Below are 18379 nucleotides of genomic sequence, written 5' to 3'. Positions count from 1 at the left end.
GTGCGTCTTGTGGAGCGAATGCAGGCTGCGTAGCTATCCCAGAAGCCAGAATAGCAAGAGGGATTGCTGCTTTCACTGTGCAGCGATCCCTCTTGCTGTTCTGGCTTCTGAGATTCAGAATATTTTTTTTCTTGTTTTTCTCCTCCAAAAACTAGGTGCGTCTTGTGGTCTGGTGCGTCTTATAGAGCGAAAAATACGGTATATGGTATGGCTGTGTCTATAGTGTGTCACCTAGTGGGAGCTGGGAAGCTATCCATTCCCGTGAGAAGTGATCTGGGAACAAACTACATATCACATTAGGACTGAGAAGCACACCCTGGTCAACAAGAGGGCCAGTTCTAAGTTCTAAGTTCTTTGTCGGTGAGACCTGACCTTACCTGGTCAGGCTGACACTGCTGAAAGCAGTGATGGGTGCTTGGACCTGACCATCCTTTTAGCTCCTCTACAATGCTCTACCAGAGAGATGACAGGTTGGGGGAATCGTGGGGAGTTAAAAGGCTGTCTGGATCCAGTCACTGGGTGCTGCTCTGAGAGCTGGGCCACAAAACAAATTAAGGGATGGGGCCAGGGCAGGCACTCTGGCACTGGATCCTGCCAGGGCCTTGGCCGCTGCCCAAGGATGCAAATGAGTGTGTGTGAAGAGGAAAAGGTGTAGGATTGGTGTAACAAAGGAAGCTGGGGCTTACAGAGCCAAGGGGAGGAAGAGAAACAGGCAAGCACAAGGGGTGAGAAGGGGCTGTGCATGGCCCACCCCTAAGCTCCCTGTGGCACAGACAAGGAATCCACAAGAAAGGGAAGTCGGTACAAGGACGAGGAGGAGCAGAAACCAATCATGATATCCACTTGTGAGGGAAGCTGATGAAGAGCTATTGAGGCTATTTTTGCCAAGCCCCTGAGTCGTGGAGAGGTTGGAATCTAGTTCAGTTTTCAGCATGTCCAGGTATTTGCTGGTCTGCACACAATACTGAACAACATACCTGAGAACAGGTACAAACTTCATGTAATAAGGGTCAGGGTCAAAAAGGCACCACAGAACTACCCAAAGTCCATACCACAGCTTGGTGAAATGGAGGGTGATCTGGTCTGCTGCTAGCAGAGCTTTGGTTTGATCTGGACTACAACTCCCGTTAGATGCTGTAAACTTCCCCTCTGATTAAACAACAACACTGTTAACACAACGCTGGCCATGCAAATGGGTGCTGCCTTGTACTGTTTGTTTCAGCTGTTGAGTCAACATCTGACTAGCTTGTTCACGACAGGCATGCTCCACCACCAGACCAGCTCCCCAAGCAGTAGTGGCCCCAAAGCTGTCCCTGTAGAGAGACTGATCCACAGAAGATGCTCTCACAACTACAGAATCCATGTGGTCAAGCAGTGACTGGTGGAAAGGTGCTTCTGCTGGCCAGCCAAGCAAACTGTGGAACTCCCTTCCCCATGAGGGGGGACCAGATGATGAACTGGTCCCAAGTTTGGGCAGGCTCTCACTGGCCCTGGGTGTAATTTAAGCGTGTGTAATTTCAGCAGGCAAAATTAAATGGCAAGGATGAGAACACAAGCTTTCTTTTTTCTTTTTTTAAAGGGTGAGACCTCCAGACTCTGTCCTTTAGTCTTCATAATAATAGAGTCCATTTAACAGAGAACTGGTGGGGCGGGGTGGGGTAAACCAGATAAAATATGCTCTGAAAAGCTGCATAATCACTCTAAATAAAACGCAGGGAGGGAAAGGTTCAATTGGGATACAAGGATTAAGGCAGATGGCCCCGTCATTGCAATTTCACACCCCAATGCTGTGCCACGCAAAATCCAACAGGACTTCTGAAACTGTAAAAAGTAAATCAGGCTTGTTTGACTTCCTTTGTGCCTCACAACAAATGGGATCTCTCAGCAAATGCAACACTGCATGCCACAGTAACCATACCAGTCCTACGCAGGTAGGTGTATGGTAATGACTCCTCCGGAGTCATGACAGTGTTTTTCTACTACAGATTCCCAGGTTAATGTGACCACGCTATGGACTATTATCATAACATATAACCAAGAACACAGCTGAACAAAAAGTAATGATGCATGCTCCAGATTCAACTTTCCTCTTTCAACAAGCCTCCCGAGCAGGAGTTTTTTATTCCGATCAGAATCTCAAACTGTTTAAAATTGTTTTTATATACAGGCATCCTCCCACTTCTGCAGGGCTACGTTCTGGGCCCCCGCATGAATAAGTGAAATCACGTAAAGTGTTGTTGTTTAGTCATTTAGTCTTGTCCAACTCTTCATGGCCCCATGGACCAGAGCACGCCAGGCACTCCTGTCTTCCACTGCCTCCCGCAGTTTGGTCAAACTGGTAGCTTCGAGAACACTGTCCAACCATCTCGTCCTCTGTCGTCCCCTTCTCCTTGTGCCCTCCATCGTTCCCAGCATCAGGGTCTTTTCCAGGGAGTCTTCTCTTCTCACGAGGTGGCCAAAGTATTGGAGCCTCCGCTTCAGGATCTGTCCTTCCAGTGAGCACTCAGGGCTGATTTCCTTAAGAATGGATAAGTTTGATTTTCTTGCAGTCCTCTAAAAAGCATCTTTAAAATAAAAATAAAAAGGGAAGGAAAGGGATAAAAGATTTTCCTTTATAAACCGAGGGAGCGAACAAACCTGGCTCCAGGAGACCTGCGGGGCTTGAGGTCTTTAGGGGGAAGATGCGTGGGAAGCAGGGTTGGGTCAGGTTTCCTTCCTGGGTGCCGCCATTTCCCCCCCAGGAGCCCTTGCTCACTTTCCATGCAAGTAGATGCCTTCACTGTCACCACCTTTCTCTTCTCCTCCTGAGAAGGTCAGTCTCTCAGGTATGGCCACGTGGGGGGGGGGGGGCAGACGGAGGCAGGGAGCCTCCACTTGCTCAGTGAGGCTGGTGGAGGGAAGCCAGCAGGAGCGGCAGCAGAATCCCAATGGTGGTGAAGCAGCGGGTGTCCCCTTTCCGTTGCCCCTGTGCCTCTTGCCCCATTCCCTCCCTCTTCTTCCTTTCTTCTCTTTACAGTGGTACCTTGGGTTAAGAACTTAATTCGTTCTGGAGGTCCGTTCTTAACCTGAAACTGTTCTTAACCTGAGGTACCACTTTAGCTAATGGGGCCTCCTGCTGCCGCCGTTCAATTTCTGTTCTCATCCTGAAGCAAAGTTCTTAACCTGAGGTACTATTTCTGGGTTAGTGGAGTCTGTAACCTGAAGCGTCTGTAACCCGAGGTACCACTGTACTGGTAGTTGTCTGGGAGGCCCTGTCTTTGGGGAGCCCGGCTTGGCACAGGAGGGTCTCCGGATGAGCTCTACTTCAGTCTGTCATCTTCAGATCTCCAGCTCTCTCCCGTTGTTTCCTGGTATGATCCTACTTATTTATTTCCTGTCACCACACACATACACAGCCACACACGTGTGTACGTGGGGTGTGTGTGTGCCTGTATAAGAACGTTTAGTCCAGCTTCTTGTTCTCACAGTAGCCAACCAAGGTGGAAAATCCACAAGCACAAGAGCAACTCTCCCCTCCTGCGGTTTCTAGCATCTGGTATTCAGAAGCCCTGCTCCCTCCGAGGAGGCAGAGTAAGGCCAGCATGACCAGTGTATGTAATGGTTTCTATATATGTAATTCTTTTACATATAACGGCATTGTGAAATCATTTTGAGAAGCATCACAGGAAGGGATACATAAATGAAGTCTAAAAATAAAAGTCATTGAGAGCCTCTTTCAAATGCTCAGTTGTGTAACTAGAAACATGAACCCTGGGGTAAGAGCTATGGTGAGCTAGGGTTAGGGCTTGGACTTGGGAAATGGCAGGTTGAAATCCTGCCTCAGGTTTTGTAGAGATATTCCCCTTTCTCTCTCACAAGCAAGAAAGAATGCCTCTTTCAAGATGGCGTTTGAAAGCCTAACCTTTTTATAAGGGATGAATGAATATGATCTACTGGTTTATTAGCTTTTTAATCTATCAAAAACTGTAAGCTAATAATCTCTGCTGAATAAAAGCATTGATTTTGAATCAGAAGTTCATTTGATTAATTGATTAAAACAGTTTTATTGTTTACTATGATGAATTGATTTCATTCTCTGCAACAATTTAATAAAATTTGCAGATTCAGCAGCAGCACTTTTTAATCGAAACATTTAATTGATTAATCTAACATAGGGTGGCAACTTTTTTTTTCTGTTGAGGGTCTCATTCCCTTGGGGTAAATGGTTGGGCAACACATGCTGACTGTTCAAAGCCAGCAGTTGGCAAGAACACAGTTGGGGGATGCCTCCCTAATCAACCTCCCTTTACTCTGGTTGTTGTGGAAGGAAGAGGCTGCTTTTGCAAGGGGTCTCAACTGACTGCTCACAGAGGCTTTTTGAAGGTATGCCAAGGGCTGGAGACTGTTCACTCCTCATCTCACCAATGTCTTGACTACACTTCTCAGCCTTGATAAACACTGGATAAAGGGAGGCCTTTAAGGTGGGGTGGGGGGCAACCTCAGGCTCAGAGGTGGCTGAATCTGGCCTTCTAAATTTACTCAAAATAATTTGAGCTCAAAGGAGATCCTTAAACTTAAGACACTTGCTGATTTTTTGACATCTGATAAACTTCACAACTTGTTTTTATGTGTGTTGCGCCTAAATACGGCAGACTCTCTCACTTAGAGCTGCAAATTTAAGCAATTAAGATTTGTAGTTAGGTAAAAGTCTTGATCTTTTTTGTTAACTGATGCAGATTTTATTATACTGAACTGTTTAAAAGCATTAATAAATATGAATAAAAATATACTTGTTCTGATGGCACAAGATTAGACAGCAATGTCCTCTCAGACCAGCTGATTATATGAACAAATCAGACCTATCTGGACCTCTAAGAGGGGCTGTTCTAGGCCTCTCTATTGGTCTTGCTTCTCACCCTCTTTGTGTGTTTTTGTTCCTGGCTAGAATATGTCCTTGAACTCTGATAATGCCTTTTGGTTGTCTGTGAGTAAGATAGAGGTGTGTATGTACGAAACTAGCTTCCTATACAAATGTAACATTAACATTTGTTGCCCCGCACACTTTGGCTCCAACCAACACCGGCATGTGGCCCCTGGAAGGCTGCACAGAAGGAATGTGGCCCTCAGGCTGAAAATGATTTCCCCACTCCTGCTCTAAGGCACCCGCACTGTGAATCAGTAATACAAGTAAACACACTCACTTATTAACTCCCTTGATAATAATCTAGAACCCATATCTTTGGAAAGTTGCAAGAACCAACCTCACAGGCAACACTGCCACTGACTTCACTGGAAGAAATGATGCAACAACGTGATATATAAATGAACAAAATAAAGGCTTGTGCCCCATGTGACTCAGGGTGCTGGGGTGTATCTGTTTGCCCCTTATGACAGATAGTAAGCTTCACAAATGCCATGTTCAAGCAGCTGAGTCAAAAGGGTTAAGGCCCATGAAACAGCACCCACGCAGGAGAAACAGAATTAGCAGGAAGTTGGAGTTGTTGGAGAATATGTGAAGCTCTAAGTAACAGCTGAGTGGCAGTGTTGGCAACAGCAGCTGGCATGTCAGGAATAGCTATGCGAGGATCTGGAAGGGAAAAACAACAAAACGCCAGAAACACACACCCCCATGCCCCTGGGGTGGTGGTGTAATTTCAGTGGAAGTGGGGAGGGAGACCAGAATTCTGCAAGCAGGCACCTTCCAGAGATTGGGACTACAACTCCCATCAACCCTGGCCATTGGCCATGCTGCCTAGGGGCTGATGGTAGTTGTAGTCCCAGCAATGTCTGGAAACACCAGGTTGGGGAACGGCTGGTCTCCAGTCTTTGGATCCCACCCTATGCACCATTACTAGGGAGCAAGCCCCACTGACCACAGTGGGCTTGCTTTTGAGTAAAAGTAGCATTGTGCTTTAAATCAATCCAAGACTGAGCCACAAAGACTAAATAAAACATAAACGGAATTCCCACACAGCAGATTTTAAGAGCCTTTGTTGAAATTATTTCATGTGCATTCTTAAGAACATGGACCCATTTCATTGTTTGAAGTCACAGCCACTGCCGTGATTCTGAGAAATAGCACCTTTCTCAAATGCCCCCTTGACAGGACCTTTTGCAGAAGCAGAGAAAGGTACTGTGTTTAAACTTTTTTTAGTTTGCTTTTCCTTTACAGCAGGGAAAGGACAGAAATTATTAGGAAAACCACGGACAAAAAAGAAGAAAAGAAATAGCGAGCCATCTATGAGATATGAGCTGACAATAAGAACACAGGAAACAGCCTTAAATCAAGACTAGCTGCCAGCACCAGGATCCCTGGATCAGGCTTCCGGGATGAATTCTTCCACTAGATGGGAGCCTGGGACTAAGACCAGTCCCATTTTATAGAAGAGTTCTGCTTCCTGCCTGCTCCCCTCTACCCAAGACTGACAGACTCCCTTTTATCTTTTAGGGGCATGGCTTCTCCTTGGCCCCTCCCTCCACACAGATTGGCAGAGTGGCTCTCCATCCCCCAAGAAACCAACACACGAGTCCTCTACTTTTAGGGGGTATGGCTTCTTCTCAAACAGGCTGCAGCTCCAGGCTTATTAGGAACACAGGAACTGCCTTATACTGTCAGACCATTGGTCTATCTGGCTCAATACTATTTACACTGACTGGCAGCAGCTCTCCAGGTCACAGATTCAATCCCCTGGATGGTATCCAATGCCAGTCCTTCTCAGAGTAGACCCATTGAAAATACCATGCACGACTAAACCTAGGTTCATTACTTTCATTGGGTTTACCCTGAGTAAAACTTGCAGACAACCTCTTGTATGAAACCCTAATGAGCCACTGCAAATGAATGTGGATAACATTGGGCTAGATGGACCAACCACCTGACTCTGTCTAAGGCGTGTCCTAAGGGAAGGGCTGTAGCTCAGTGCCAGAGCATCTGCCTTGCATGCAGAATGTCCCAGGTTCAATCTCTGGCAGCATCTTAGGAGGGCTCTGATGAGTGTGTGGCAAAGGCAGGGGGACAGAGGCTAAATCAGGAGAGAGGGGCAGCAATTTATGGGGTTTGGTGCCACCCATGAGTCAGGAGCCTGGGCTAAAGGAAGGGGAAGGGTCCAAGCAGTCAAGAGATGGAGGTGGGGGCGCAGGAATAGGCTGTTCAGGTGAGGGGTGGGCTGGTCAAGTCTCCACTGCCCTCTTCCCTGCTGTCTCCTAGAACCAGGAGCGGCTTCAAGAGGGAAGCGCAGAAGAAGTCTCAGGCTGCATGCACTCTGCTTCTTCAGATGAGGGAACTTAAGCTAGGGGGGAGAGCAGCATGGTGGTCCCACTGTTGCTTCAGCTGCTCAGTTGGGAAACTTAATGCCAGCTATGTAGTCACTAGGAGCATGTGTATCCAGTGCACCTTAGGAACTTCTGGAAGCATGTGCTTTTGTCAATAAAGAATTAAACTACTGGCTGCTTGCCTGCCTTGGCTGGGTGTGCTCAGGACACATCTCCAGGAAGGACTGTGAATGTCTCCTGCCTAAAGCACGTCCAATCAGTGCAGACAATATTGACCTAGAATGGACCCAATGATCTGACCCAGTGCCAGGCAGCTTCCTATGTTCCTGCCTTGGGAGCAGTGCAAGAAAATGGCAAAACGTTCATATCAACAATACAGAAGAAGTAATCTTTAGCCTTGCTGCTTCAAACATCAAATCAAGGGGAGCCCAAACCATGACGCCTAGATGTTACTGGACTGCAACTTCCATTGTCCCCAACTGCTGACCAAGCTGATGGGGGCTGATGGGAGCTGGAGCCCAACCATAGCTGGTAAGCCACCCCTGCATCAGAGACCGAACAAATCTTCTGTTTCTCCAAGAAAATAACAACACAAGGTTAACCATGCAGCACCCCCACAAAAAGACCCACATTCCCTTATTACTTCAACGTACTAGTATATTGCTTAATGAAAGTTCTTAATTGTAATTCAATTAATTACATACACAGCGTCCCCAATTACATTTTCCAATAAGACATTGGCTTTGGTACAGGTCTAAAGGCACTTAACCAATTTTAATATATTAAGACCAATTTCCCTTGAATACTAATTACTATCTAACGATGAAATGAGAACCAGGAACTTTCCAGAAGCTGGGTGGGAGGTATAAAAGTAAATTAAGCGTGAATAGTTGGGGGACCTCGTAAAAGAGAGAGAGAGAAAGAGAAAGAGAGAGAGAGGAGGAAAAAAATAGGCAACGGCATTCCAAATAGGAGTCTTACTGTATGTTTCAAAAGTCCCAAATATGGGAAGTGTTTTGTTAATCCTTTTGACAGCAGCAAGGGCTCTGTGGAAAAGGAGACATCTTGCTGTGTATTTGTGCTAACGCAAAGCCCTCTTTTTTAACTTAATCCCTTTGAAATATAAATGATACACTGGCTGAAAAAGAGAATTTTGGCTTGCATTTCACTAGCATCTGTTCAGCTCTGTGCAGAGAATGGATGGATATCCTCTCTCACACACATATATCACACACAATCATATATTGCACATATACATATCACACACACATTACATACGTACCGTGAGTGGATCATCTGAAATAACTCTCGTACTGAAACTCCTTTATCAGAATAAACAACTAACTTTAATTACAGCAGCTAAAATTAGACCGAAACGTATCGTGCAATTGCGGCCACTTCCAAAGGATGTGAAGAGCTCATTCACAGCTGTCCAATTCCTCACATTTTCTTTCCCCTCCACTTTGATATGCCTTAAATACTGAGTTAAGAGAAAAGAAGCAGCAAACTTAAACATATTGAGCTATGGGATAATGCCCTCTTAAACGAGAGCCAGTGTGGTATAGCGGCTAGAGTCTGGGACTTGGACCTGGGAAATCAGGGTTCAAATTCCCACTCAGCCATGAAGCTCTCTGGGTGATGCTGAGGACCAGTCACTCCCTCTCAGCCTCACCTACCTCACAGGGTTGGTGTGTGGATTAAATGAGGGGGTGAACTAGGAATGCCACCTGGAGCCCCTTGGAGGAAAAAAGATGAGATAAAGATATGATAAGCAAGAAAGCTCACTGGAATCTAATCCTTAGAAAATATAAGTTAGTTGGCATGCGCTGTTTCTTTATTTGTGTGCTTATTTATTTAGAATACTTACATTATGCTTTATAGCTTCAAGAAGTTCTCAGAGTCACTTACAAAAGAGCTTCAGAAGTCTCATGATCTCTGAGTCAAGGGAGTGGACTGCACTCAGCCCATGATGGTCTACTGACATTAGACAGGCTCTTTCACCGAACTCTTTTTGGGGCCTGCTTAAAACATTTTTGTGTAGACAAGCTTATGCTACTTTAAACAGTTATGGCCTCCCCAAAAGCGTCCTGGGAGCTGTAGTTTGTTAAGGCTGCTGAGAGTTGTTAGGAGACCCTTAGTCCCCTCCGGGAACTACAATTCCCAGAGTCTCCTGGGAAGAGGGACTGAAAGTTAAACCACTATTGAGAATGCAAGTTCACCCACCCACCTTTCAGATTTGGCCTGCGAGGTTGATCTTGATAAGGATCCAGCCCATGCAGCTAAAATGGTTCCCCACCCCAGTATGTAAGAATGACCTGATTGGTCAATAAGCAATGGATCTGGTGGGCTGGTTTAAGAGATTAAAGATTATGTGGTTTAGAAATGCTTTTAAACAAATAAAAAGTAGAAGGAATGCTGGTAAAAGCCTGAGAAGAAGGGGTCAACCTCTGTAACAAGCCAGGCCATCCTTGCTCAGGTTTCTTGGAGCAGAAGGGTAGATCGGTGACTGGGGCAGGAGAGAGAGGGAGAGGGAGAGGGAAAGGGAGAGGTTCATAACAGGCTCGTAACTTCACAAGCACAGAGGTTAGCAGAAAACAGATTAATCATGAAGTGATAGGGTGCAGACTATTTAACTGAAAAGGTATGGAAATCAATCACTGTAGTTTTGGAAAGAGAAGTCTTTCTGGCAGGGAGGGAAGATGGCTTGGGGGGGCGGTTGGGAAGAGGAAGGAAGAAAATAAAGAAATAGCCAGATCTTCTTCCAACTTTGCTTGCCCAGCCTGGGGGATCTAGAAGGACATAAACAATGTGACCTTAAGCAGCTTTTACGAGAGCGCAAGAGAGGGAGGGAAAGGGCCAACAACGTACTATTCTCGCGGACGAGGCAGAATTCCAAAGTGCTCTGGCTCTCCAAGGTACAGTCTAAGTCAACAGGGACGTTGGGCTCGTTCTGCTTCTCCAGCCGGTACTGAGGGCCTGAAAACAGACAATACATTTACAGGATTTCTTTCAGCTTGGGCAGGGGGGAAGGGGGTATTTTTTTGGAGGGAGGGGAGAAATAAAACATTGAAGCAGGGGTGGGGAACCTCAAGCTCAAGAGTCAACTGTGGCCCTCTAGGCCTCTCTATCTGGCCCTCATAACTCTCCCCGAGCCACATGCCCACTCCCTTAGCCACACAACCTCATTGGCTCTGGCTCACACAGTATTTTTCCTTGTCCAGAATATGTCCTTGAACTCTGCTAAAACTTCTTGCTTCCATGGATGAAATAGAGAGAGGGATGTTTAGAAATTAGCCTGCTGAACAAAGATAAAAATTTATCCCGATTGCTCTGCCCACTTCTGCCTCTGGCCCTGCCCACCACTGGCACGCAGCTCTCAGAAGGTTTTCCAGAAGGGATTGCGACCCTTGGGGCAGAAGATGGTTCAGCATTAAAGGACTCCAGATGAGACAGAGCCTGAACAGATAAATAGTGAAGACCACATTTAGTTATTTATACTTTTTAACACCTCCCCGCCCTGTAAGGCAGACCAGTATTGTTCCCATTTTAGTACTGAAAGAATGTAGATGTAGAACAAATTGATTTGTGCCCCAAGAAAAATTCCACCCACTAATTTCATGCCTTAAGGAGGGATCTGAATTTAGTAATCTGGCAAATTCCAAATGGTGTACCAGGGTGCATTGGTGTACCATAAGGGAACTTGTGTGATGGGACATAAAGTTAATTAGATAATTAAAGACTCCTGTGATCATAATGCACCTGCCCATTCAGAGATGTCCTGCCGTCTAATTCTGCTACATTGCACCGAGATATGAATGTATACCTTCCCGCCCTGGGAAAAGGCTCCCCTCTGCGTCTGTGCACGAGTCATGATCTGGCCTACCCTCCCTTCCAGGAAGTTTTCACTTGAAGATAGAAAACTCTTATACCTCTCTGCATCGAGTATAAGCAGATCATTCAGTCCTTCTAGATAAAGAAAACGTTCAGCATCAGATGAGGTTGCCTGCTGCACCTCTTTATGAGTCTCTGCTTTGTGCAGGCTTCTTCCTAATCAGGAATACCCAGATCAGCAACAACCAGGCCCTCAACTCAGTGAAGGAAGAATCTGCTTTGAGGGCAAGTCATTAAATATTACAACACACACTGGAAATCAACCCCTCCAGTTTTAATGCAGAAAACAGTAACAGAGATTTGGTAAACGCTGTTCTAATTCAAAGGCATGTGATGACCATTCTCAACCTTTGACTCCTTTAAGGCTCTGAAACGCTTCTCCTTCTCTTAATAATTTGTGGAGTGGCTGTAATGGGTTGCAGGAGGAAGGTGCAGAGAAAAAGAGCAGACAATGCTTTCTCTGGAACGGGAGTTAAGTGTCTCATCGTAATCCTCTCATAATTCAAACTCAGCAAAGCATTTACAAATATTTAAAAAGCACAGGCAAAAACAAAAACGGGCGCCTCGGACATCACATTGGTTACGAGATGGAACGTGTTAAGACAATTAATTTCAAAATTTACGGCGGCTGGGTTTCAATTATGGCTCCTCTGCCCTTCCTGCTCTCCCTCCCCCCCCCCCCAGCCCCAGTCGTGTGAAGAGTACTCTCCCTCTGCCAGTGTAGTTTGCTCTTGATGCAGCATTGATTTGTCGGGGAAAATGAATACTCTCTCTCTCTCTACTCTTGGTGACTTTCTTGAACAGATGCAGAAAAAGCAGCCGATTTGTGGGCTGCAGGGGGGGAAAGCGCAGCGAGTCCCCATGTGGCTGGCGCAATCAGAAATGGCACATGTAGCTGGTTCCAGGCATTTAGGAAACCAATTGCACTCTGAGAAACAAGCAACTAGCAAAGGGGGGAAAAAGGAAAGGGAAAAAGGCGCACGTGAATGCACACGCACACACAAAAGAGGGATAGGAGAGATGAGAGAACAAAGCAAAATAAAAACAAAACAAAACCACTTGCACACAAAAAGAAACACAAAGCATCCTAGAACAAAGTGGAAAGCACTTGCTCATCTTTTTTAAAAAAGAAACCACCCCTGTGTGCGTGTCTGTGATAAACCCAAAGCCCACAAGCTAGGAAAGGAACAAATGGGGGGGGGGGATAAGTTGTGTCAAATAAGGAAAAACACATTTTATACATGATAGCTTAAAAAAAAAAAGAACAAAAAAGGCATTGCCATGAGTGCCAAAAGCAGACGCTAAAATGGAAACTGTGTGCGTGTGTGTATTGTCAGATGTGGATTAAGAACTGAGCAGCCCTGTGTAAAACAATCCTCAGAACTGAGAACAGCCCCCGCTCTTGGCACCCGTGGCTGGAAAGATCCCAGTTGCCACATTTGCTTAGAAATTTGCTGCTGGCACCCATTAATGACACAACGGCTTGGAAACCGTTGTCTTGATTAATGGTCTGCCTTTTGATCAATTAATGGATTGTCTTTAAAATCAATTGGTATGCCTCCGAAACTTTTAAGAATATGGGTGCTTTTTATATATAAAAAAGATAGTTGAAAAGTATAAAACAGATTACAATTCAACCAAAGGAAGCTACCTGCAAGAAAGGCTAAGGGATGGGTTTTCCTTTCCATCCCTAATTATGGGAACAAACACACAAGGAAAAGGAGTAGTCTTAAAACCAAGAGCTGGTATACATTTGACATTTGCCCCAGGCAATCCATACATAAAGTGGCATATATCTGGGTGTGATTTTAACCTGGAGCTTCCATGTCCATTCTCCCTGTTTTCCACTGTTTGCTGTTTCAAGCAACCCTCCTCTGTAGAAACTGCTCCACACCAAAAACTCCCCCACTGAAACAACAATGAACAAAGGTATACATGGAAAATGTCCTTTTTGGGTTTTCTGAGGAGAGGGGAACTCCAGATTTAGCAGGGAGAACATTTGGGACAGAAGTTGTTTCTGGTGAACGTTGTATGGGTGGAGCCTACAGCTCATCTAGAAGCTCACAGTCTGAGTTGTTTCATTACAACAGCTCATTTGCAAATTCTAGACTTAGTAGCCAGGGGAAATCGGACACAGATATGCTAGCTGTCGAATATATATTTCTGCAGCTTTAGCCACAGTGACAGGGGCTGCTGAGAGCTGGAGTCCAAACAAGATCTAGAAGGGCTATGTGTTTCTCAGCCCTAATCCAAGAGGCACCCCCTTTTGTCTCTCGCATGAAATAGGGAATACCACTTTTTAGATTATGGATGAAGGATCTGTGGCCCTCCAGATGTTGCTGGTCTACAACACCCATTAGCCCCAGCTGGCCTAGCCAATGGCCAGGGATGTTGGGAGATGAGAATCCAGCAACATCTGGCTACTGCAGCTGGTGATGGGAAGGAGCGGGTAGTTCAGTGAGTACAGCATGAGACTTTTAATCTCGGGGTTGTGGGTTTCAGCCCCACATTGAGCAAATGATTCCTGCATCACAGGGGGTTGGACTAGATGGCGCTTGTGGTCCCTTACAATTCTATGATTCTTCATGGGAAATGAAAACGGAACAGGAGTGATGGTTTTAGGAAGGCACACCGTGACAATGGGAGAGTTCCTAGATTAATCAAAAAGCAAAGGGGGAGTCCTAGAAGTGACTTCCAATGGTGGCTGTCATTGTTGTTGTTAACATTTTAATGCCTTCCAATACTGACTTTGCAAAGCAGCATACAAAATAAACAAATAATGATCACGATAAAATATAATAAACTTAACTTTTAAAAAAAGCAAACCAATGAACTACCAGCAAGAGAAAAAGTGTTTTTGTATGAAACAGGAACATTGGCTGCTTCTGGAAAGGGGTGGGGGAAAGGAGGAGCTACATATAATATACAAATTCATGGAAGAGAAGTCAATCCATGACTATTGACCACAACACCTAAACAGAAGCTCCAGCTTCCTCTGAAGTCTACCCACAAAAAGTCAACCCACAAAAAAATACTTGCTAGGGAAAGCACTGGTGTCTTCATGCCCTGATTACCCAGAGGTCACTGGGGTGTGTGTACGGGATCACCCATTTGTAACTGATTACGTAATTTCCCTTTATTTAACTCTGCTGGAAGGCATGTACTCAGCCTGGGGGAAAAACTAAATGGTGTGAGGTTGCAGCCACAGCTTAGTTACAAAAGTCCTGGGTTCAATCCCTGGCATCTTCATGTAGCACCGGGAAAGACTCTCTGGGTTGTACCCAATGCCAGTCCTACTGAGAGGAGACCAGCTGAAATTATTACTTTATCTGTTAGTCACTTCTGTCGCAGAGTGACACAAAGTGACTTACATAAAAACCAGTTAAGAACAAGTCTAGCAAAAGTATAAAACCACGTATCTACAGAGAAAAGGCAGGACTTACAGATTGTGCCCCAGTTCAGATTCAGGGCTGAAAGTCTGGTGCCAAAAAATAAAGATGGCGCCAGGGGTGCCTTCTTGGGGAGAGCATTCCACATATGAAAAGACACAATCTTGTGTTGCCAGTCTCTAAACCTCCCATGGAGGAGACACATGAAGACAGGCCTCAAATGGTGATCCCAGGGTCTGGGTGGGTTTATGTGGGGAGAGGTGGTCCTTCCGGTACCCGGGTTCTGAGCCATATAAAGGTTTATAGGTCAAAACCTGATCTTTGCATTAAGCCCGGAAACACATTTGTAGCACACGACTAATAGGTCAATTGATTCTAGTAGGTCTACTCTGAGTAGTGCTTAGTTGGGCACAACCTCCAAGGATGCTGCACTTCAGCCTCAAGCAGTCACATATGTGGGGCTGCTAACACTAGAATGTGTTTGGTAAACAATCCACATCTCCCTCACTGCCCCCCCCCCCATTTCACAGTTTTTTTGTTTCCTGACCTATTGCTTAAACATTTCCCTTCTAGCAGCTGGTTTCAAAATTAAAAAACAAAACAAAACTGAATGTGACCTGCGAAGGTTAACAATTCTGCCTTCTTATGCTGCACCCTGCCAAAAAGAAAAAAAAAAGGCCCCTCCACCCCCAGATGACGAGATGTATAACCAAATTAAACAATTCCCTCAACAAAAGAGTGAAAAGCTGGACCCTATTATACTGAGCCATCCCGCTGGCCGGTTAAATTGCAAAAGCCTTCAGAAAGGCTTTTGAAAGCCTGACCCATCAGTTCTAATTTTTAAAACTTATCCTTTCAGTCAAGGCGAGAAAAAGGCCCAATTCCAACTTTTATCTCTGCTAAGAAAGTGCTGTTATCTCGGGGGCTGATGTCAGGGAGCTCTATCTCTCTTTCTGCTGACAAGCAGAGACGAGGAGAGATAAGATTGGGAACGAATCTCACTTCTCAGAGTAAATAAATAATCAATACTCATCTAAATGTAAATGAGAAAGTATCCCCCTCTGATAACAGGACTCTTATCAAAGAGCCAATTTTCCCAGAGACACTGGGCCTCCGCCAAATCACCATCACTCTGCCTGGACCCTAATGGCTAAAAATGGTCACTAAATTGAACCGATCACCAGAGATCAAGTAAGTTTGGGCCCTGGCTACTTTCACAGCCCCAATGTTTGGGAATGCAATTGTGCCCCCATTAACTTTCAATAGCAATGAAGAATGCATAGGTCAAGGAAGATGAAGCTGCAACAATAAACCTCGAAACCTGTTCTTTTTCCTTCCCCCCACCTTCAGGAAAATGAGAGAAGCAAATGCTATAAACAGGTCCCCCCCCCATCCCCTACTCTTTTTTTTTTAAGGCTGTAAGAAAGAGAAAGCTGTGAATTGGGTCAAAATTACAGAAAGATACCTTCCTTTTTTTGGTACTGATGAGTTGTTTTTAAACAAAGATGTGGAATAAACTGTTGTTTGCCAGAGGACACTAAGTTTGATCCTGAGAAGCCAGCATGGAAAAAGGATGCTTTACGTGAATTCCTCGTAGATTGTGCCTCTACTGAAATGAACATGCGTAAGCGTTCCAAAACACTATAGAGTGGAAAAAATATTATTACTCCTTTGATGTGGATACTTAGCTGTTGGGTCTGCCTGAACTGCATGGTCTCAGTTTCAGGAACAGTATCTTCAGATTTATTCTGCCAATCTGTAAAGCTGTAAGCTTTCTCAGGATTGTGTTACCAGAAAGACTGCCTGCCCCTGTACAGATCTATAAGATCACTTAGATTGTTTGGGGGAAATTCTACTCAGGGTACTGAACCCAGCAACATTTCATGGGGGGGGGGGTGACCCGGAAATGGGCACTGTCTGCTGTTGCCCCTATACTGCACAATACCCTCCCCTCTGGTAGGTAGCAACCACTTCTTGCTTCAGACATTTAATAAAGACATATCTTTTTGCCCAGGACTTTCCTGAACCATAAGATTAGGCCCTCTTTTAAGTGTTTGCATCCTCTGGTTTTCTGTTTCATTTGCTTTTATGTGGTTTTATATTGTTGCTTTGTGTTTTTTGTTTGCGCTTTAACAATATGTTTGTTTTATAAACTCACAGGGTTGTAGAGTTGGAAGGGACCCAGGGTCATCTAGTCCAACTCCTGCAATGTGTTAAACCACTGGCTAGAAGAACATAAAAACACAAGGAAAAGTCTGCTGGATCAGGTCTATGGCCCATCTGGTCCAACATCCTGTTCTCACAATGACCACCCAGATGCCTGTGAAAACCATCAAGCAGTATTAAAACACAAGAGCACCCTGCCCTCCTGTGGTTTCCAGCAACTGCTATTGAGAAGCATTGCTGTCTCCAACTGTGGAGTTAGAGCATAGCCATCATGTCTACTAGCAATTAATAGCCTTCCCTTGGTTTCCAGCAACTGGTATTTTGAAACATGACTGTTAAGCCCATCGGTTCCCGGGGGTCTCTCCCAGTTCCATTCTGCTCCCCAGTCCTGTGTCTGCGCATTCAACCCTCCATGGAACTGATGCTGGGAAGCAGTAGGTGTTGCTAGACTGGGAAGGGCCACAGCTCAGTGACAGGGCACATGCTTGGCCTGCTGAAGGTCCCTGGGGTCCAGATCACTGGCATTTCCAGCTAAAATGATCAGAGAGCATGTGATGGGAAAGACCCCCCTCTACCCGAAACCCCCAAGAGTCATCACTAGGGATGCCAGAGTATTCCCAACAAAAATGGAATCGGAAACAGAAACTGCTGTGGTCCATTCATTTGTCTGCGGACAGGAATTGAAACCAGCATTCATTCACACTGTTGTCGCTGTTTAAATCTGCAAAAGGTATGCAATTAATGAAGGTGTCTTCTTCATTGTTCTGACATTTCCTTGACACTGAAATGAATGTAAGTCTTATGTAATGATGTAGCTTACAAAACTACTTATGTTACATTAAGCATACACCTTGTTTGTTGTGACTGCATCCCCTCCACCCTATTTTTTTTTTGGCAATTGTTTTTTTTTTTTTAAGTTGTATTTTAAATTATCGTAATCTGCACTGGGATCTTATGGTAAAGGGAAGGTAATGAATTAAATAAAAATAATAAAAATAAACAACAACATTAGCAGCATAATAGTGGTCACTGAAATGAAAAACATAATATATCATGGAAACTGAATAGAAACAGTGCTGACATTGACATATACAAGTCAGAATGGAAATTGCTGCCTTCTAACGTTTCTAGTCACTGCCAGTCAGAGTGGGTGAACCAATAGTTTGACTTCCCATGTCAAACTGCTTCCTATGTCCATACTAAAGTAGATTTTCTTTCCTCTCTGAAAAAGGAGGAAGGAAAAGCCAGGGAAGCCTTAAAGCTAAAAGTAGCTCAGTTCTTTATCAGATAGAAAGCAAATTTTTATAGAGAACTTTCAGGAGGAAATCACCTTCTGTGGTTTGGCTTGGAACTGGCACGAGCCCTTTTGTTTATTTAAAATATTTATATACAGCTCTTTTCAAAAAAGAAAAATGACAACAGCTCAGTGCAGTTTAAAGGCTATAGGAAAGCGAGAGAGGTGAAAGCCAGAATTTCTCCATCTGCTCAGCTTCACCCTCCCATTGGGGGTGGGGTGTGAGGATTAGGTGACCCAGAGAGCCAGCCAATCCATGGTGCTAACTGCTGTAAGGCTTCCAGGTCTGCTGTACCTGCACACATGGGCCACTTGTTGCTGAATGAGGCAAGCAGGCCACCCCTTTACACTTCTTGATTTCTTATTCTGTTCTGGGTTAAGTGCCATC

At 44.9% G+C, this 18379-nt stretch overlaps 1 protein-coding gene across 14 annotated transcripts in view; it reads right to left on the bottom strand.

Annotated features, from left to right (window-relative positions):
- MAPKAP1 (MAPK associated protein 1) overlaps positions 1-18379 on the bottom strand; it is a 183723-nt gene that overhangs the window by 49275 nt on the left and 116069 nt on the right. For 9 of the 14 annotated variants that reach the window (XR_013391389.1, XM_028716050.2, XM_028716060.2 and 6 more), the window contains one exon: positions 10120-10227. The exons of the other annotated variants lie outside the window; for them this stretch is intronic. Coding sequence is in view for 8 of the 9 variants with exons in the window: in XM_028716050.2 (XP_028571883.1) it covers positions 10120-10227 (108 nt within the window). In the remaining variant the exon portion in view is untranslated. The remainder of the gene's footprint in view (positions 1-10119; positions 10228-18379) is intronic. 14 annotated transcript variants of the gene reach the window in all.

This window comes from Podarcis muralis, chromosome Z, assembly GCF_964188315.1.
Source record: "Podarcis muralis chromosome Z, rPodMur119.hap1.1, whole genome shotgun sequence".
Taxonomy (NCBI): Eukaryota; Metazoa; Chordata; class Lepidosauria; order Squamata; family Lacertidae; genus Podarcis; species Podarcis muralis.
Note: the sequence above shows the minus strand (reverse complement) of the source record. Positions and strands in the feature narration are given on the sequence as shown.